The sequence below is a fragment of the Gracilinanus agilis genome, chromosome 1 (assembly GCF_016433145.1).
Source record: "Gracilinanus agilis isolate LMUSP501 chromosome 1, AgileGrace, whole genome shotgun sequence".
Classification (NCBI taxonomy): domain Eukaryota; kingdom Metazoa; phylum Chordata; class Mammalia; order Didelphimorphia; family Didelphidae; genus Gracilinanus; species Gracilinanus agilis.
The window spans coordinates 665,932,909-665,948,294 of record NC_058130.1 but is presented as its reverse complement, the minus strand read 5'-3'; the positions used below and the strand labels follow the sequence as shown (position 1 = coordinate 665,948,294).

Here is a 15,386-nt window from a genome sequence, read left to right as displayed (position 1 = left end):
ATTTTTATCCTGCTGTTTTGTGTCAGAGTATATCAGGAATGTGATATTTAATGGAAAAAATTTAATCCACAAAAAATATTTGTGAAATTGAACTTTAATAGTCAAAACCCTAGGAACAGTCCAATGTTCATACACAAATATGGAATGGGATAAGGATAGGGATTGGACCTGTGCTTTTGATTGATTAATAAACATTTATCAAGCACCTCCTGTGTGCCAGGCATTGCACTAACCACTGGGAATACAAAAGAGACAAAAGACAGTTTCTACCTTCATGGAGCTTACGATCGAATTGGGGAGAAAACATGCAAACAAATATATGCAAATCAAGGCATACACAAGAAAAACAGGAAATAATTAAGAGAGGAGGGGCATATTGGCTTAGAGAACTCATCGTTGAGCAATCCTGGCTATAAACACAGTTAGCACCTTAAAAAAAACCCACAAAAACCCTTATCCTCAGCCTTACAATCAATAAATGGTAAGGGCTAGGCAATGGGGGTCAAATGACTTACCAAGGGTCACACAGTTAGGAAGTGTCTCAGGTCAGATTTGAACCATGGACCTCCTGCATCTAGGCTTAGTTATTAATTCACTGAGCCACCTACCTGCTCCCATCAGCATCTTTTCTAGAACTTTGAGTTTTAGAGGGCTGCCTGTCATACTTACAGGCTAAGCAATGTGTCCAGAGTCCCACAACCAGTATGTGTGAGAGGCAAAATTTGAACCCCTCCATCTCTGAGGTTAGCTCTTTAGCCATTATACAAGGGCATAAAACATCAAACAGCATAGCATAAAGCCTAGGTTTTTGTCCAAACATTGTCACATACTATGATGACCCTGAGTAAGACATAACCTTTTCTCAGCCTTCCTTTCCTATAAAATTTATTTCCACTAACCCTTAGAATCAGTGTGCCAGGTTATTGTAGGATATGAAAGTTGTAAGTTTCAGATTTCATTCATTTTTTTCTGTTCTTGGTCTGATCCTGTGATGTCATCAATATAGGGAATTTCTGGTATAGAACTCCCTCTGCTGAAGAAGATTAGCAAATTTCCAGAGACTTGTTCCCGGTCATATATTTAAAGACAAATGTGTACAGCTAGATGCATAATTCAAAACCAGGTCTCCCTGTCTTCCCTTTCCAGAAAAGTCAAGCTTTCTGAATCCCTTAGGGCACACTGATTCTCATGGATTTGTTACAGAGAGAATGGAAGAAATCATGTGAAAAGATTTGGGGAGAAAAACAAAAACAAAAGCTAAAGTGCTCCACAGATGTAAGGTATTATTAAATCACTTGTTAATGCTACCCAGGGATGAGATGTCAAAAGTAGGTTCTTTATGAGTAACTCCGGCTGGAGAAAACACCCACTAAGACTGACCTCATTTCCAAGTGATCCCAATAAGTTTTAGCTGTTGGCTGATGTATGGCTTCTGCAAAGCAATCTCTACTACCGATGAGCAAGAACACAGCAATATTTCTTTCCCTTGCTAAGGGAAAATGGCTGAGATCCTTATAGAAAGTATTTTAGGACTTCACTTCTTCCCTAAGACCATAGCTCTAGAGTTGGAAAGAGTTTTGGAACTCATTTGGACCATTCTCCTCACTTTACAGATGAAGAAACTGAACTTGCCCAGGGTTACATGAACAGTAAACACCACTAGTAGGATTTGAACTAAGATTTTCCTTCTCTGAAGAACACAGAGAGAAATGATTTCTCAGGATATTGATTGAGGAACTCTATTTTAAGGACATGCAAGTAGAATATCACCATCTGAAAAGGAGAGTAACTCTGCAGAACACCGACAATACCACCCTGGAAGAAAGTACTGAGATGGATATCAGAAGATCTGGGTTTGACTTCCAAAGGAGTCCTACTCCCTCCTAGCTGTGTGACCTCAGACAGTTCTCTTAGACATCTGATATTGGATTTCACATTCTGTAAAATGGGTATTTGAACATCTGGTCATAGATCTGTATTTATACGTCCTTCCTCCTGAATGCTTGAAATGAGAATCCCAAGAGATTTTATAAATGAAAACTCATTGCAAAGTGCAAATTATCATTTATATATACATATTTGTATTTATATAATTATATATAGAGAGAGCTTGTATATATTATATATATTTATGTATATTTATAATAATATATTGATATTCTATTAATATATATACATATAGAGAGAGCTTACATTCTATCGAGGGAATTCTCTCAGTAGAATGTAAGCTCTCTCTCTCTCTCTATATATAATATAATATAAATATATATTATGTAAAATATATAATATAATATAATATATAATATAAAACCATCAAGCCAATAAAAGGAAAGCCAGGGAGGTGGAGATGAAGAGACATATATATATATATAAAATATGTGTTGTAGTCCCTCAGTAGAATGTAAGCTCCTTGAGGACAGGTATCTATTTCCCAACTTTGGACATTTTCTCTTACTGTCTCATCTCCACATCCTGGCTTTCCTGGCTTCCTTTAAGTTTTAGCTAAAATCTCATTTTCTATAGAAAATCTTTCCCATCTTCCTTAAAGTTAGTGCTTCCCTCTATTGATTGTTATTATTATTTTTAATAACTTACCATCTGTCTAGGGATTCTAAGGCAGGAATGTGACTTACTGAGGGTCACACAGCTAAGAAGTATCTCAGGTCAGATTTGAACCCAGGTCCTCCTGACTCCACGCCTAGTACTCTCTCTATTGTGCTACCTAGCTGTTCTCCCTCTATTGATTATTTCCAATTTATCCTGTCTATAGCTTGCTTGTACCTAGTTGTTGGCATGATGTCTCCCCATTAGATAGTGAACACTTTGAGAACAGAGACTGGCTTTTTTCCTTCTTTGCATCCCCAGCATTCACTTATGTTTCTAGCAAACAGTTGGTATGTTTAGTCAATGTTTACTGAATAACTGACAGGGATTGCTTTTCTATTTTACTGATATTCCAGTTCCTAGCACAGAGTCACATCATAGAAAGTATTTTACAAATGCTTGCTGGATTGGATGATTATTCATGTAAGCCACTATATATTATATATCCTTTATGTTATTATTTAATGAATTATTATTCTAGTTATTTAAGTATCGTTATATTATTAAAGATAATTTTTAAAATTATTTTAATTCATTTTCTTATTTTTTTAAACCCATACCTTCTTTCTTGGAGGCAATATTGTGTATTGGCTCCAAGGCAGAAGAGTGGTAAGGGTAGGCAATGGGGGTCAAGTGACTTGCCCAGGGTCACACAGCTGGGAAGTGTCTGAGGTCAGATTTGAACCTAGGACCTCCTGTCTCTAGGCCTGGCTCTCAATCCACTGAGCTACCCAGCTGCCCCTAAAGATAATTTTTGAAATTTATCTTTGCCTGAGATTTCATCAATATAGGCAGCTCACTGTTAGGGACTTCCTCTATCATTTCAGTTCAGCACCTTCTTTGTTGCCTGGGAAATTGTTAAGTGACTTGCCCAGGGTCCTACAGTCAGAGGTGGACATAGAAACAGGTCTTCCTGATTCCTAGGCCAGTTTTCTATCCACACTTACTTCTTAATTATCATCTAACTTTTGGGTTATTGAGGGTCAGCTTGGCTTGATATGGGGGTCAAAAGACTTGGGTTCAAAGCCTATCTGTGCCCTTGGGGTAAGCCAATGTCACCTATTTGCACCTCAGTTTACTCCTCTGTAAAAATAAGAATGTCCAAAGTCTATGAAGTGCTCTCATGGAGGAGAAGAGCTATTTAGCAGATTCCCATTTTAGGAATCTGGTGAGCTCATTACAGTATCTTGGGTTGGATTTTAAGGACACTCAGCATTCTTAGAGAGAACAAATTGGAAAGCAAAGCCACAATTTTAGCAAATGAGGACCAGATTCTCATCCTGAAACATTCCTTATGGGACCCCAGAGTATGCATGCCTTTATTATTGAGGCACACAGTGGAAAGAGGCCCCTGTCCAGTGACCTTCAGCCCTAATGAGTTTCTCACCTGCTAGAGCGAGGCCTCCCAAAGTCACCTCTTCCTTTGGGTCACAAACCCACTGCTCACAGCATTCTCCTGGAACTTCCACTTTCCTTGGGAAAGGACAGTCTGGACGAGGAAGGAGCAGGTCATGGTTGCAGCGGGGAACACATCCTATTTGCCCATCTCTGCAGGTGCACTGATATTTACAGCTCGGCTGAAAGGTCTCACCACTTCGGTAAATTATGCCATCGAACACACAGTTGTCTTCTTCTAGAACTAAAACGTTCAGGGATGTGGGTGAAGGAGAGGGGTGGGGGGCCGAAAGAACAAAGAGAAAAAAGCCCACAGTAATTACATAAAGTTTTTCTGGAAATGATCATAATCTTCTATTCATCTCTTTCATGTCTCTGGTCCAAAAAAAAGAAAAAAGAAAAAAAGAAAAAAAGCTTCCAAGATATGTCGGATAGCTGGATTTGCATCTAAATTGTAAAGATCATTTCTGTCAACAATAACTGTACTTTGGTTGGATTTCATAGGCTATATAATGATGGATGGAACCTGAGATTATCTTTCAAGTCCTTTCTGCTTCTAAAGCTGTGATATTATGATCTTACATTCACCTTTCTAGATCTCAGTTTCTTTTGCTATAAAATAAGGGGGGTATGCTAGCTGATCTCCAAGGTTCCTTCTGAAAGTGCAAGGGATTCCTCAGTCTCTCTTATAACTGGGGAAGTATAAGTTAAAAAAAATTAATCTATCCCATTGGAGATGAATAAATCATAAAGTGAATGAAAGTTCAGATGCTTTGGGATTTGACTAATATAAATGTTTCTCTGGGTAAAAGAGCTGGTAAATGTTTTCAGTTTTTCTCCTTCTATCCCTAGAGACTAGTAGAGTACTTTGTATGTAGTGGACAATTAATATTTGTTGAATTCTCAAGGCTCTTAGCCTTGTCCTAAAAGTGATCTATTTCTACAATAAATTCCAGATCGACAATCATCTTTCCCTAACAAAGTTCAGAACTGATTTTGTGTTTGTTTTGTTCTCTATAGGTTTTGTCTTATTTTGCCATCCTCCCAATTCAATTCAACAAACATTTAAGTTACTACAAACAGAAAAAAGCCCTTGCCAGTCAAGTCCCTTCTATATGGAGGCATTGGGGTGAACGTGAAGGGCAGGCCTGGGAGAAAGACAAATGCAGTCTTATATACAGAGAAGGAGAACCTGACTCAACGCTTTTATCCAGCTTTCTGGGTGATCTGGGGCTGGCTTTAAAACTTTTTTTATTTTATTTTAACAACATGTAATGTACAGGTGTGAAAACAAACCTACTGGATGACAGCTTGGGGAATTTTATGGACTGTAGTTTGTTTTATTATTATAATTATTTTGCATGCAGACTCAGGACTCTATTCCCTCCCCCTCCCCCTCCCCCCTTCTCCCTTTGGGAATCTCAAAAGGAAATGACCTAACCAGCTTTATACTCTGCTCTGGGTTGTCAATCATCTGTCTAAATTCTCTTAAAGGGTATACAATAGTGGAGGTTTTTTACAGTTTGTTCAATTTGACCCGGTTGAGTCCCAGTTGAGGTGTGCAATACTTATTCTATCTTTTCATGTAAACCAAAATCCCATCATCAACCCCCAGTCCTTTCTAAATTACCTTTTCCCAAATTTCCCTCTGCCCGTCGTTCCCCCTCCCCCAATCATCCCTTACTTGAAAGAATTTCCAAGTAAGGAAGGGGACCAGAAATAACTACAGCGAGCCTTTGCAGCTTCCAGCCCTGAGCCCCAGGGGAGGGGAGGGGAGACAGGACGAGCGCGGGTTACCCATGCAGATGCCAACTTCAGCCCTCGGGTCGGCACTGCGGTCACAGTAGAGGCCGCTGCTTTCCTGGCAGGGTAGCAGCTCTGAGCAGCTCTCTCCGCGCTGGCGGGCGCACACCAGACAGCAGGAGCATCTGTCCAGCACAGCCGGCACTCCAGGGGCGCAGGCGGGAGGCTGGGCTGGGCATCCGCCTGGGCACGGAGTTGGGCAGCTCTGATCTGGAACTACCTGAGAGCAGAAAAGAGCACAGCCACATTCAGTAAGGATGGATCCAGGTTACCGGAGCGCAGTGAGAGAGCGTCACTTGCCTTGTGCAGGAGAAGGAGGAGCAAGAAACTGAGGCACAGGCATTGCTTCCGCAGCTGGAGGCGCATCCCTGGTGGGGGCAGCAGCCCGCACTGCATGGTCCTCGCTCAGGATTTCTTGCAATGACCCTCTCTTTTTTTTTAAACTTTATTTTTAAAAAACCCACCGGGTCTCTTTTCCTCTGGTTCTCACAGTCAAAACTCATATTTATAGCTGCTAAAGCAGATTATATAGAGCGCGTCTAGGGACAAGTGGAAGCCGGTTGGCTGCTGCTGGGGAAGGAGGGAGGGTGGGATTGGTTGGAAGGCTAAATGTATTGAGGTTACAATAGCAACCCTGGGGTTGCTATGGTAATTGGCCAAGGCAGCCACAGCAGCCACAGTTTCAGCAGCAGCAGCAGCAGTGGAAGGAGGATTAGGGCGCGGTGCTGGGGTGTGTGCGCCTGCACGCCTGTGTGGGGACCTGCTTTTCCCTGGGTGCTCAGATTAGCGGGGCGGAGTCCGGACTCTGAGGACTCGCTTGAGTGAATGGGAATGAAAAGACCAGTTGCCTTCTCCCAGGACAAAAAGCACCACCGCCCTCCATCTCCTTTCAAACCTTTCCCACTATCTCTCTCCATGCTCTCCAGGTCCTTGAGCCTGAATTGCCATTTGGGGGAGGTACGGAGTTTGGGACCATCTGTTTGAGTTTGGCAAAAGGCCTGACTGCTTAGTCATAACTAAAGAGAAAGCACATTCAAATTTGTCATCATTGAATGTCCTCACTGTATGTGTTAAAAAAAAGTGTCAAAATGGTAGGGAGATGCTGCTGTCCAGATGTTCTAACCTCTTTGACTAATTATTCCAATTGTTCTCTATATGTTCCCTCTTCTCTCCCTGCCCTATCCTCTTCAGACGAAGCAGAAATAAATTATATTCCTAAATTTAAAGGAGTAAAAGTTCTAGATTAATTAACGCAAAACATTTATTTTCTCAGCAAAGTCTTCAAGTCACGTGCTGTTTGATGAAAACTGAAAAAACATCCAGACAGAAAAAAAAGGACAGCTCAATAGTGGAGCAAAAATACTACTGAAATGAGAGTCTAAGAATCTGGAATCTTAGCCCTACTATTTAGAATTCCTGGGACCTTAGGAAAGTCACATCAATTCTGTGGATCTTATTTTATCACTTCTGTAAAAATGAGGGGATCCGAGCATTCACTCAACAGACATTTAAAGGCTTACTATATACAAAGTATTGTGTTAAATGTCAGGAACATAAAGATATAAACAAGATGATTTCTGCCTTTAAGAAACTTATGTGGTACTGAGAGACTAGAACACACAAAAATAAACGGGCAAAAGATATTAAACACAAATTTAGAGAAAGAGCATGAGCCACTTGCAGGTGAAAGTCTTTAGGAAGTTGCATTCTTAAAGAATATCAAGTTCCCTTTCAACTCTAACATTTTAAGATCTTGGTGAAATTGAGGCATTGTTTTGTGATACCCCTCAGGTTACAGGGCAGAGTTTAACAAAGAAATGTCTCACAGATGAATCAATAAAAAATCCCCCTTCTATCTTTCACCATTTCACAAAACTGTTGCTAAACTGTGAAGCATCCTGGTGGCAACCCCATCATCCAGTATTTGATAGTCGTGTCAGTTTTATGTTTGAAAGGGGTGGTGCTGCCTTCTGGGTGTTTTTCATATATCAGTGTCACTACTGTCTGTTGTTATTCACAGGGAAAATATGTTGAGGCCCTCTGAGAATAGCAGCTTTTTGAAGGATATTTTATAGGAAAAAATTTGTGACGTAACCAGGCTTTAAAAAAAAAAAAGAAACAAATTACCTCTCCATCCCAGGGCATAGAGGAAATCACAAGTAACTGGCGAAAAGCCAAACTTACCCATGTACTCACACCCACTGAGAAGGATGAGGTCATTGCAAGATACTTCCATGAAGTTCTGTAAGTTGCTTGGAATTACCACTTAGTACTTCCAAACCTCCAACAAGCCTGATTTGTTTGAATTAAATGAGACAGATCTGTATCAATGGGTGTAACCAGGAAAGTTGGGAGAGTGGGTGAGAGGGCAGTTCTTTCAACACAACAAATGGGAGGTTCTCATTTCCTTTTCTGGAATAGTCTTAGATTAGTGGATATACTCAAGGTAGAGGTTCCCAAGAGTTTATTATGTACAATAAATGAAAATAAGATGTCCCTGTTGGTACTTGACATATGGTTCCTCCAAGAGAAAGAGAGAATAATATTCTGGCATAGTACATTGAGGCAGGCACCACATATCCTGGAGAGTGATTCCCATTTCTCACCTAATCCAAAACAGGACTTGGGGCTCAGCCCTCTATTTGCTTCCAAGTTTAACCACATATGGTCACATATTTGGCCTCCCTCCAATACTGTACAAAGTGATATTCCTTAAGTGTAGGCGTGATCATGTTACTCCCCTACTCAATGAACCCTAGTGACTCCCTATGACCTCCAAGATCAAATATAAACTTTGTTTGACATTTAAATCTTTTTACAACCTGGTATTTTTCTCCTCTTCTATTCTTCTTACATATTCCTTCTCTTCCCACATGCTGCAATCCAATGTATTTGCTGTTTCTCAACATTATCTTATGGTCCTTGCTATTGATTTTACATATGCATTCTTTTATGTACATATATTGTCTCTTGCATTAGAAATGATATATAGAGAACACTTATTCATTCCATTAAATTTTATTTTTTTCAATTACATGTAGAGACAATTTTTGAAAATTGTTTTTTTCTGACATTTTTCTATTTAGATTTTCCCTCTTTCCCTCCCTTCATCTCCCTGAGGTGGTAACTAGTCTGATGTAGGTTTTACCAATGCTTTCATGCAATATGTATTTCCATATTCTCCACGTCATTATTGAAGAACACATACCACATATATAATAAAAAAAATTCATGAAGAAAATAAAGTGAAGAATGGTGTGCTTTGATCTGCCATCAGATTCCAACAGTTCCTTCTTAAACTGAGGTTTTTGTTTTCTTTTTATCAGTTCCCTTAGGGCTATCTTGGAACCTCTTTTTACTGATAGTTTAATCCTTCATAGTTGATTATTGTACAATATTTCTATTATTGGAGACACTTTTTCTGGTTCTGTCACTTTACTTTGCATTAGTTTATACTGGTCTTTTCAGATTTTTCTGAATTCATCTTGATGAGTAATATATTCCCAGTTCTTCTAATTTACTTATGATATTTCCTTTTATAGTCTAGAATATTTTTATCTTATCTTAGTAAATGGTATAAGATATTGGTCTATACCTAGTTTCTGCCAAACTAGTTTTCCCAGAAATTTTTACTGAACAGTGATTTCTTGTCCCCAACACATGGATCTATGCTTTTGTCAAATACAAGGCTATTATAATCTTTTACTGCTGTTTGTTGTGTATTGTGTATCTATTCTGTTTCACAGATCTATCTTTCTATTTCTTGACCAATACCAAATAGTTTTGATAATTCCTGCTTTGTAATACAATTTAAAATATGGTACTGCTAGACTTCTTTCCTTTACATATTTTCCTAATAATTCTTTTGACACACTTGATCTTTTCTTCTTCCAAATGAATTATATAATTTTTTCTAACTCAATAAAAAGTTTTTTGGTATTTTAATTGGGATGGTATTGAGTACATAGATTAGTTTAGGTAACATTATTGTTTTAACTATATTGGTTCTGCCCATCCATGGACAATTGATATTACTCCATTCATTTAGATGTTACTTTATTTGTATAAAAAGTGTTTTATAATTATGTTTGTGGGGCAGCTGGATGAATCAGTGGATTGAGATCCAGACTCAAAGCCTGGAGGTCCTGGGTTCTAATCTGGCCTCAGATAATTTTTAGCTGTGTGACCCTGGGCAAGTCACTTAACCCCTATTGCCTAGCCCTTACCGATTTTCTGCCTTAGAACCAATACACAGTATTGATTCTAAGATGGAAAGTAAGAGTTAAAAAAAATGATTGTGTTTGTATAGTTCCTGGGTTCATGTAGTTCCTTGGCAGGTATACTCCCAAATATTTTATTCTATCTGTAGGTATTTTAAATGGAGTATCTCTTTTTAGTCTTCTCATAGGACTTTGTTAGTAATATATAAAAATGCTGATGTTTTATGTTGTAAGGATGAGGGATGAGACAAAAAGAGCCAGAAGAAGGCCATTGGTGACCGTTGGTGACAGTTGGGACCAGAGAGGATTTGGAGTAATTCTCGGGAGGAAGAAGGAGAAGGAGGACTTCCAGCAGAAGACTGGAGAGAGGGAGGAGGTGGACATCTCAGCTCAAATCCAGTCCTGAGGGCTTCCTGAGGATCTTTCTTTGGACATTGAAACCCTGATTCCATGGCCAAAGGCATCCCATCGCTTCTCATCCAGCAAGACGTCAAGACAGCTAAGTTTTGAAACTCCATTTTGGGAGCGATTTCTTAGGATCCTTCCCCCATTACCCAACTTTGTTTTGAGACCCTTTCCTGTCTAACTTACAATTATAGAAAAGGATAGAAATAGAAACAGAAGAAGGGACAAAGGGGGAGATGCTTGGGAGCAAGAATCCCAGAGGTTCCCACCCAAGTGATGGACCCCATAAAAATAGAGCAGAGGGCACCCCCAAATCCCTCTGCCCTTCACCCCTTTCCCCAATCCCTGAATTGTGATTAATAAAAGCCATTCATTAGTCAGATAGCGTTCCAGAGTGCCTGAGAGACGAGGGGGAGGGGAATCACAGCTTGGTCTGGCTGCCTCCATCTTGGAGCCAGACCCCCTCCTATGAAGTTGACTGAACTTGGGGGAGGCTTGCATGAACCCCGTCCTTATTCAGTATTGGATTGGGGTACTCAATACCTCCTCTTATAGGGAAACCTCATCCCCAACTACTGTGGGGTGGCATGACCATCCAGGTCACTCAGTTTTGGGGTGATTCTCCTTCAAAATCTACTGCAGTTCATATTTGGCAGGAGGGGAGAGCTAGAAGAGCATCTCACCTCATAGACTCTCTCTCCCCCCCATCATAACATTTGGGTACTGGCTCTGTTTATTCTTATAATGTGGATTTATTTTATATTCTACTTTACTAAAATTATTGATAGTTTCAACTAATTTTATTTGAACCTCTAGGGTTTTTCCACATATACAATCAAGTCATTTGCAAACAGAAATAGTGATTTTTGGATGTAGGTCTGGGTTCTTTGCCTTATAGAATATTATATTCCCTCTTTTCTGATCCTTTCATGTAGAAGCTGTTATGTCCTGTGTAATTCTGATTGTGGATATCCATAATATTTGAATTTTTCTGGCTTTTTGTAATATTTTCTCCTTGGGATTTCTGGAATTAGGTTAAAATAGTCTTGCTATTTTTAAATTTGGGATTTCTTTCAGGCGATGATCCAAGCATTCTTTTAATTTCTATTTTCTCCTCTTGTTCAAAAACATGAGGACAGTTCCCTGTGATAATTTTTTTCTGTATGGTATCCAGCTTCTTTTTTTTGGTCATAGCTTCAAGGGAATCTAATGATTCTTGTATTATCTCTCCTATATCTATTTTTATGTCAGCTCTTTTGCCAATGAGAGATTTCAAATTTTGTTCATTCTTTTTAATTTGTTTTATTGTTTCCTGCTTTCTCATGGAATCATTAGCTTCCATTGGTCCAATTCTAATTTTTAGGAAATCATTTTCTTCTTTGAGTCTTTGTACTTCCTTTCTTATGGATTTATTTACCTGTTTGAGGGATTGTATTGTAAAAGAGAATTCTTGGTTCTCTTTGAGTTCATACTGATGAAAAGGGAATCCTTTGTTCTCTTTGCCTAGTTGGAGTTAACACTTTGGTTGGCAATAACTTTGAATCAACATAAGCTTGAACTAGTTGGGAGAAGCTTGAAAACCACTTAGTGAGTTCATACAGCTTACTTGATGCTAGATAAGAAGAAGAGTTCACACACTCAGAAAGTGTGAATACGAAGGTGACAATTCAGACATTTTGGAAACTGTGATTGACCCCCATGAAAAGGGGCAGGGACAGGAAACCACCAAAGCAGGTAGTCAGGTGAAGGAGGCTTGTAGAGAGTGAACTCCAAGAATAGAGTCACTCTGAGGAGGAAGTCGGCTTCAAGAAAAATGTCAGCTCAAAGAAGAAAATAGACCTCAGGAGACACCTTCAGCTCCAGTCATTGTCTTGGGTGAGTGGATAGCTGGTTTTTCCCTTCCTGTCTTCTGGAGATAGTTTAATTCTGATTGAAGATTAACAGGTCCTGGCTGAGCCAAGCACTGGAACAATATTTAGTTAGATAGGCTAACATCTTTTCTACCCTATTGTATTTTCACTCTTTCTAACTCTTTTATAAATAAAAGATTTATTATTTTCATATATGTAGCCAAACCATTAATTTTAATACTTAACAGTATTTCTCTTCTTAGGAAACTGTTTTCTTTAGTAAATTTTTGTTCTAATTTATTGATTTTTTCCTATAATTTTCTTTTCTATTTTTTCTTCCAAGTTTCTTATTATTTGTTCTTTAATCTTTTAGAGCTCTTCCGGTGATTCATTTTGTGCTTGACATCCTTTCACACTTCCCTCTGAGATTTCATATGTTCTCATTTTTGTATTGCTGTTCTAATCTGAGAGCATTTTGGTCCTTTCCCATTGAGATATTTTTCTAGCCTCAGCCCTTTTCTCTGTCTTTTACTCATTTGGGCTTATTTTTCCTTTTGATTTTGTCTGTATGCTGATGCTAACTTTTACTCCTGTAGTGGAGGGAGTACTGTCCCATGCTTGTACTGTCTGGGGTTAGCTTGGTTGTCTTGATCTCAGTTTAAGCACTCTTCAGATACTGCAGCACTCTGCCTGCTTGGCTTACTGTGTGGAGGTTCATAGCTCTTCAGTTCAATTGGTTGGAGTTGGATTCTGCCCAAATTCACCATTTTTGGACCTTGCTGGTCTTCCTTTGCTTGATTGAGCCAGGTTCTGTTCTTGTTAGATTATGGAGGGCTGGTTTCCCCTCACTGTTGCTTATTCTGTATTGCACTGGTTTCCACTCTTACCCTGCTAAGACTGGAATGAGCTGACTGTGCTCTTTCTCCTGTTGCTTGTGCTCTGATGTCTGAGTTCCACTGAGTCTTGTTCAGTGTTCTCTCCTTGTACACCAGTGAGATGAGACTTCCTTGCTATCTCTTAATGTTGTTCTGGGCTAGAGAGCTGCTTCACTTATTCTTGTGGTTCTGTTGTTCTAGCATTCATTTTGAGGTGTTTTTTGTTCTGTGATCATTTGGAGGGTCTTTGGAAGGTTTCAAATGTTTCTTTGCCATCTTGACCTGATCTGCCATTGCCCCTTCTGCTGCCACTGCCACTATCCTCACCCTGATACAACTATTCTCCATTCTGGAGAGCAATTATGAACTATGCACAAAGAACCATAAAATTGTGCATGCCTTTTGACCCAGCAATATCACTCCTAAGTCTGTATCCCAAAGAATTCAAAGATAGGAGAAAAGGATCTACTTTTAAGCAATATTTGGAGTAGCTCTTTGTGGTGGCAAAGAACTGGAAAATAAAGGGATGTCTGAATGCAGACTGAAGCATGCCATTCTTTACTTTAGTTCTTCCATGAATTTTTCTATGTATATTAACAATATATATTTCTTATATATTGAAAATTTCTCTCATATATGTATTTTCTTTTACAATATGATGAACTTGGATATATCTATTGTATGATAAAACATGTACAATTGATATCATGTTGACATATAATCTGGAAAAAATAAAAAAATAAATGTAAGTCCAGGAAGGGCAAGTTCCATTTCACTTTTATGACATGTTTAGCACAGCACCTGACAAATTGTAGATCTTTAATGATTTAATAGCTGGTACTATAGCTGAGGAAAATCAGGTTAAGAGCAGGCAAATGGGAGTGAGAATATCATCACAGACTCTATTTCTTTGATTATTTTGAAGCTAAGGATCTGCAAGAAAAGAAAGGAGGAATACAGCTGCTGTACTGATACAAAACTCTCTAGGTTTATATGACATGGGTAGATCAATAAGAAAAACTGAAGATTAGAAGGAAGAAACTGAAGGCAGCAGATTCTTTCTGACTTTTATCTTAGGACTGTAGAGTCACTCAATCTTTTATTTCCTCCTTTATTTTCTCCCAATTATTTCCTTTGTTCATTGTTATTACAGCTATGGTTATAGGACTATCGTGTTTGTTTATGTGAGTCCAAACAGATCTGGCATAATTGTATAGCCAAAATATAGTATTGGATCAATTTCAGGACCATTCCAAGGGTTTGAGCCTATTTTTAGGTTTGAAATGAGCTCAAGGGATATAGTTTATGCTAGAATTCAATGGGTCAAAATGTCAAATGGATTCCAAGACCTTAATAGATTTTGGCATCCTGATGATCCTCCATACTTATATTGACTTGGCATTAGAATAGATTTCCAGAGGTCAATCTAGTGCCACCAGCATTCCCAAAGACCTTATCAAGCTCAGATATGACATGGGACATAAACAGTTTTTAACTTGCTATGTGACCTAGGTGATTTTTGTCATTTTTTCATTTTCTCCTCTTTTCTCTTCCCTGTTCCCTCTAGAGTCAGACAAATGCATTCTTGGATGTCTCTAATTGTTAGGAAGTTTCTCTTTATATCCAGGTTGTTCTGGATAGCAGGTTGTTAAATTTTCAGTGCAGGTATTTACCCAGGAAAATCAGTAAATGCTACAAATCAGTGCTTGGTTTAATTTTTTGATGATTTTTTTAGACTTAAGAAAGTGATGGAGGAAATGGTAATAATGCAGATTGAAATTTAAAAGTGTGTCATGAGCACATTTTTTGAGAGGAAGTTGTTAAGCATTTTCAATCCCAACTTCCATCCATTATTTCTAGTTCTACTCTTAGAGGCCAAGTAAAACAAGTCTATTGCTCCTTCACATGATAACCCTTCAAATCTTTCAAGACAATTATCATCCCCTGACTTCCATCCCCCAAGTGTCACATTCCTAATTTCTCTTACCAGTCCTCATCTGACAGGATCTCAAGTACTTTACTGCAATGGTCATTCTCCTCTAAATGACCTCTAAGTTCAATAAAGTCCTTCTTAAAATGCAGAACTGAAGAAGGTATTCCTGATGTGGTTTGAATGGAGTAGAGCAGGGCTATCACTTCCATTGTCCTTGGATGCTATTTTTCTCAAAGTAACCTAGAATTTTAGTAACTTTTTTTCCCTTTGATTGCCATCTCATACTATTGTATCAGGGGGT

At 38.8% G+C, this 15,386-nt stretch overlaps 1 protein-coding gene across 1 annotated transcript in view; it reads right to left on the bottom strand.

Moving 5' to 3' along the window:
• CCN3 (cellular communication network factor 3) overlaps positions 1-6,198 on the bottom strand; it is a 12,686-nt gene extending 6,488 nt beyond the window's left edge. Inside the window, exons 1-3 of the mRNA XM_044684186.1 lie at positions 6,103-6,198; positions 5,797-6,022; positions 3,992-4,243 (exon numbers count right to left, since the gene is read on the bottom strand). Of these exons, the coding sequence (XP_044540121.1) occupies positions 3,992-4,243; positions 5,797-6,022; positions 6,103-6,198 (574 nt within the window). The remainder of the gene's footprint in view (positions 1-3,991; positions 4,244-5,796; positions 6,023-6,102) is intronic.
• Positions 6,199-15,386: the final 9,188 nt, after the last annotated feature.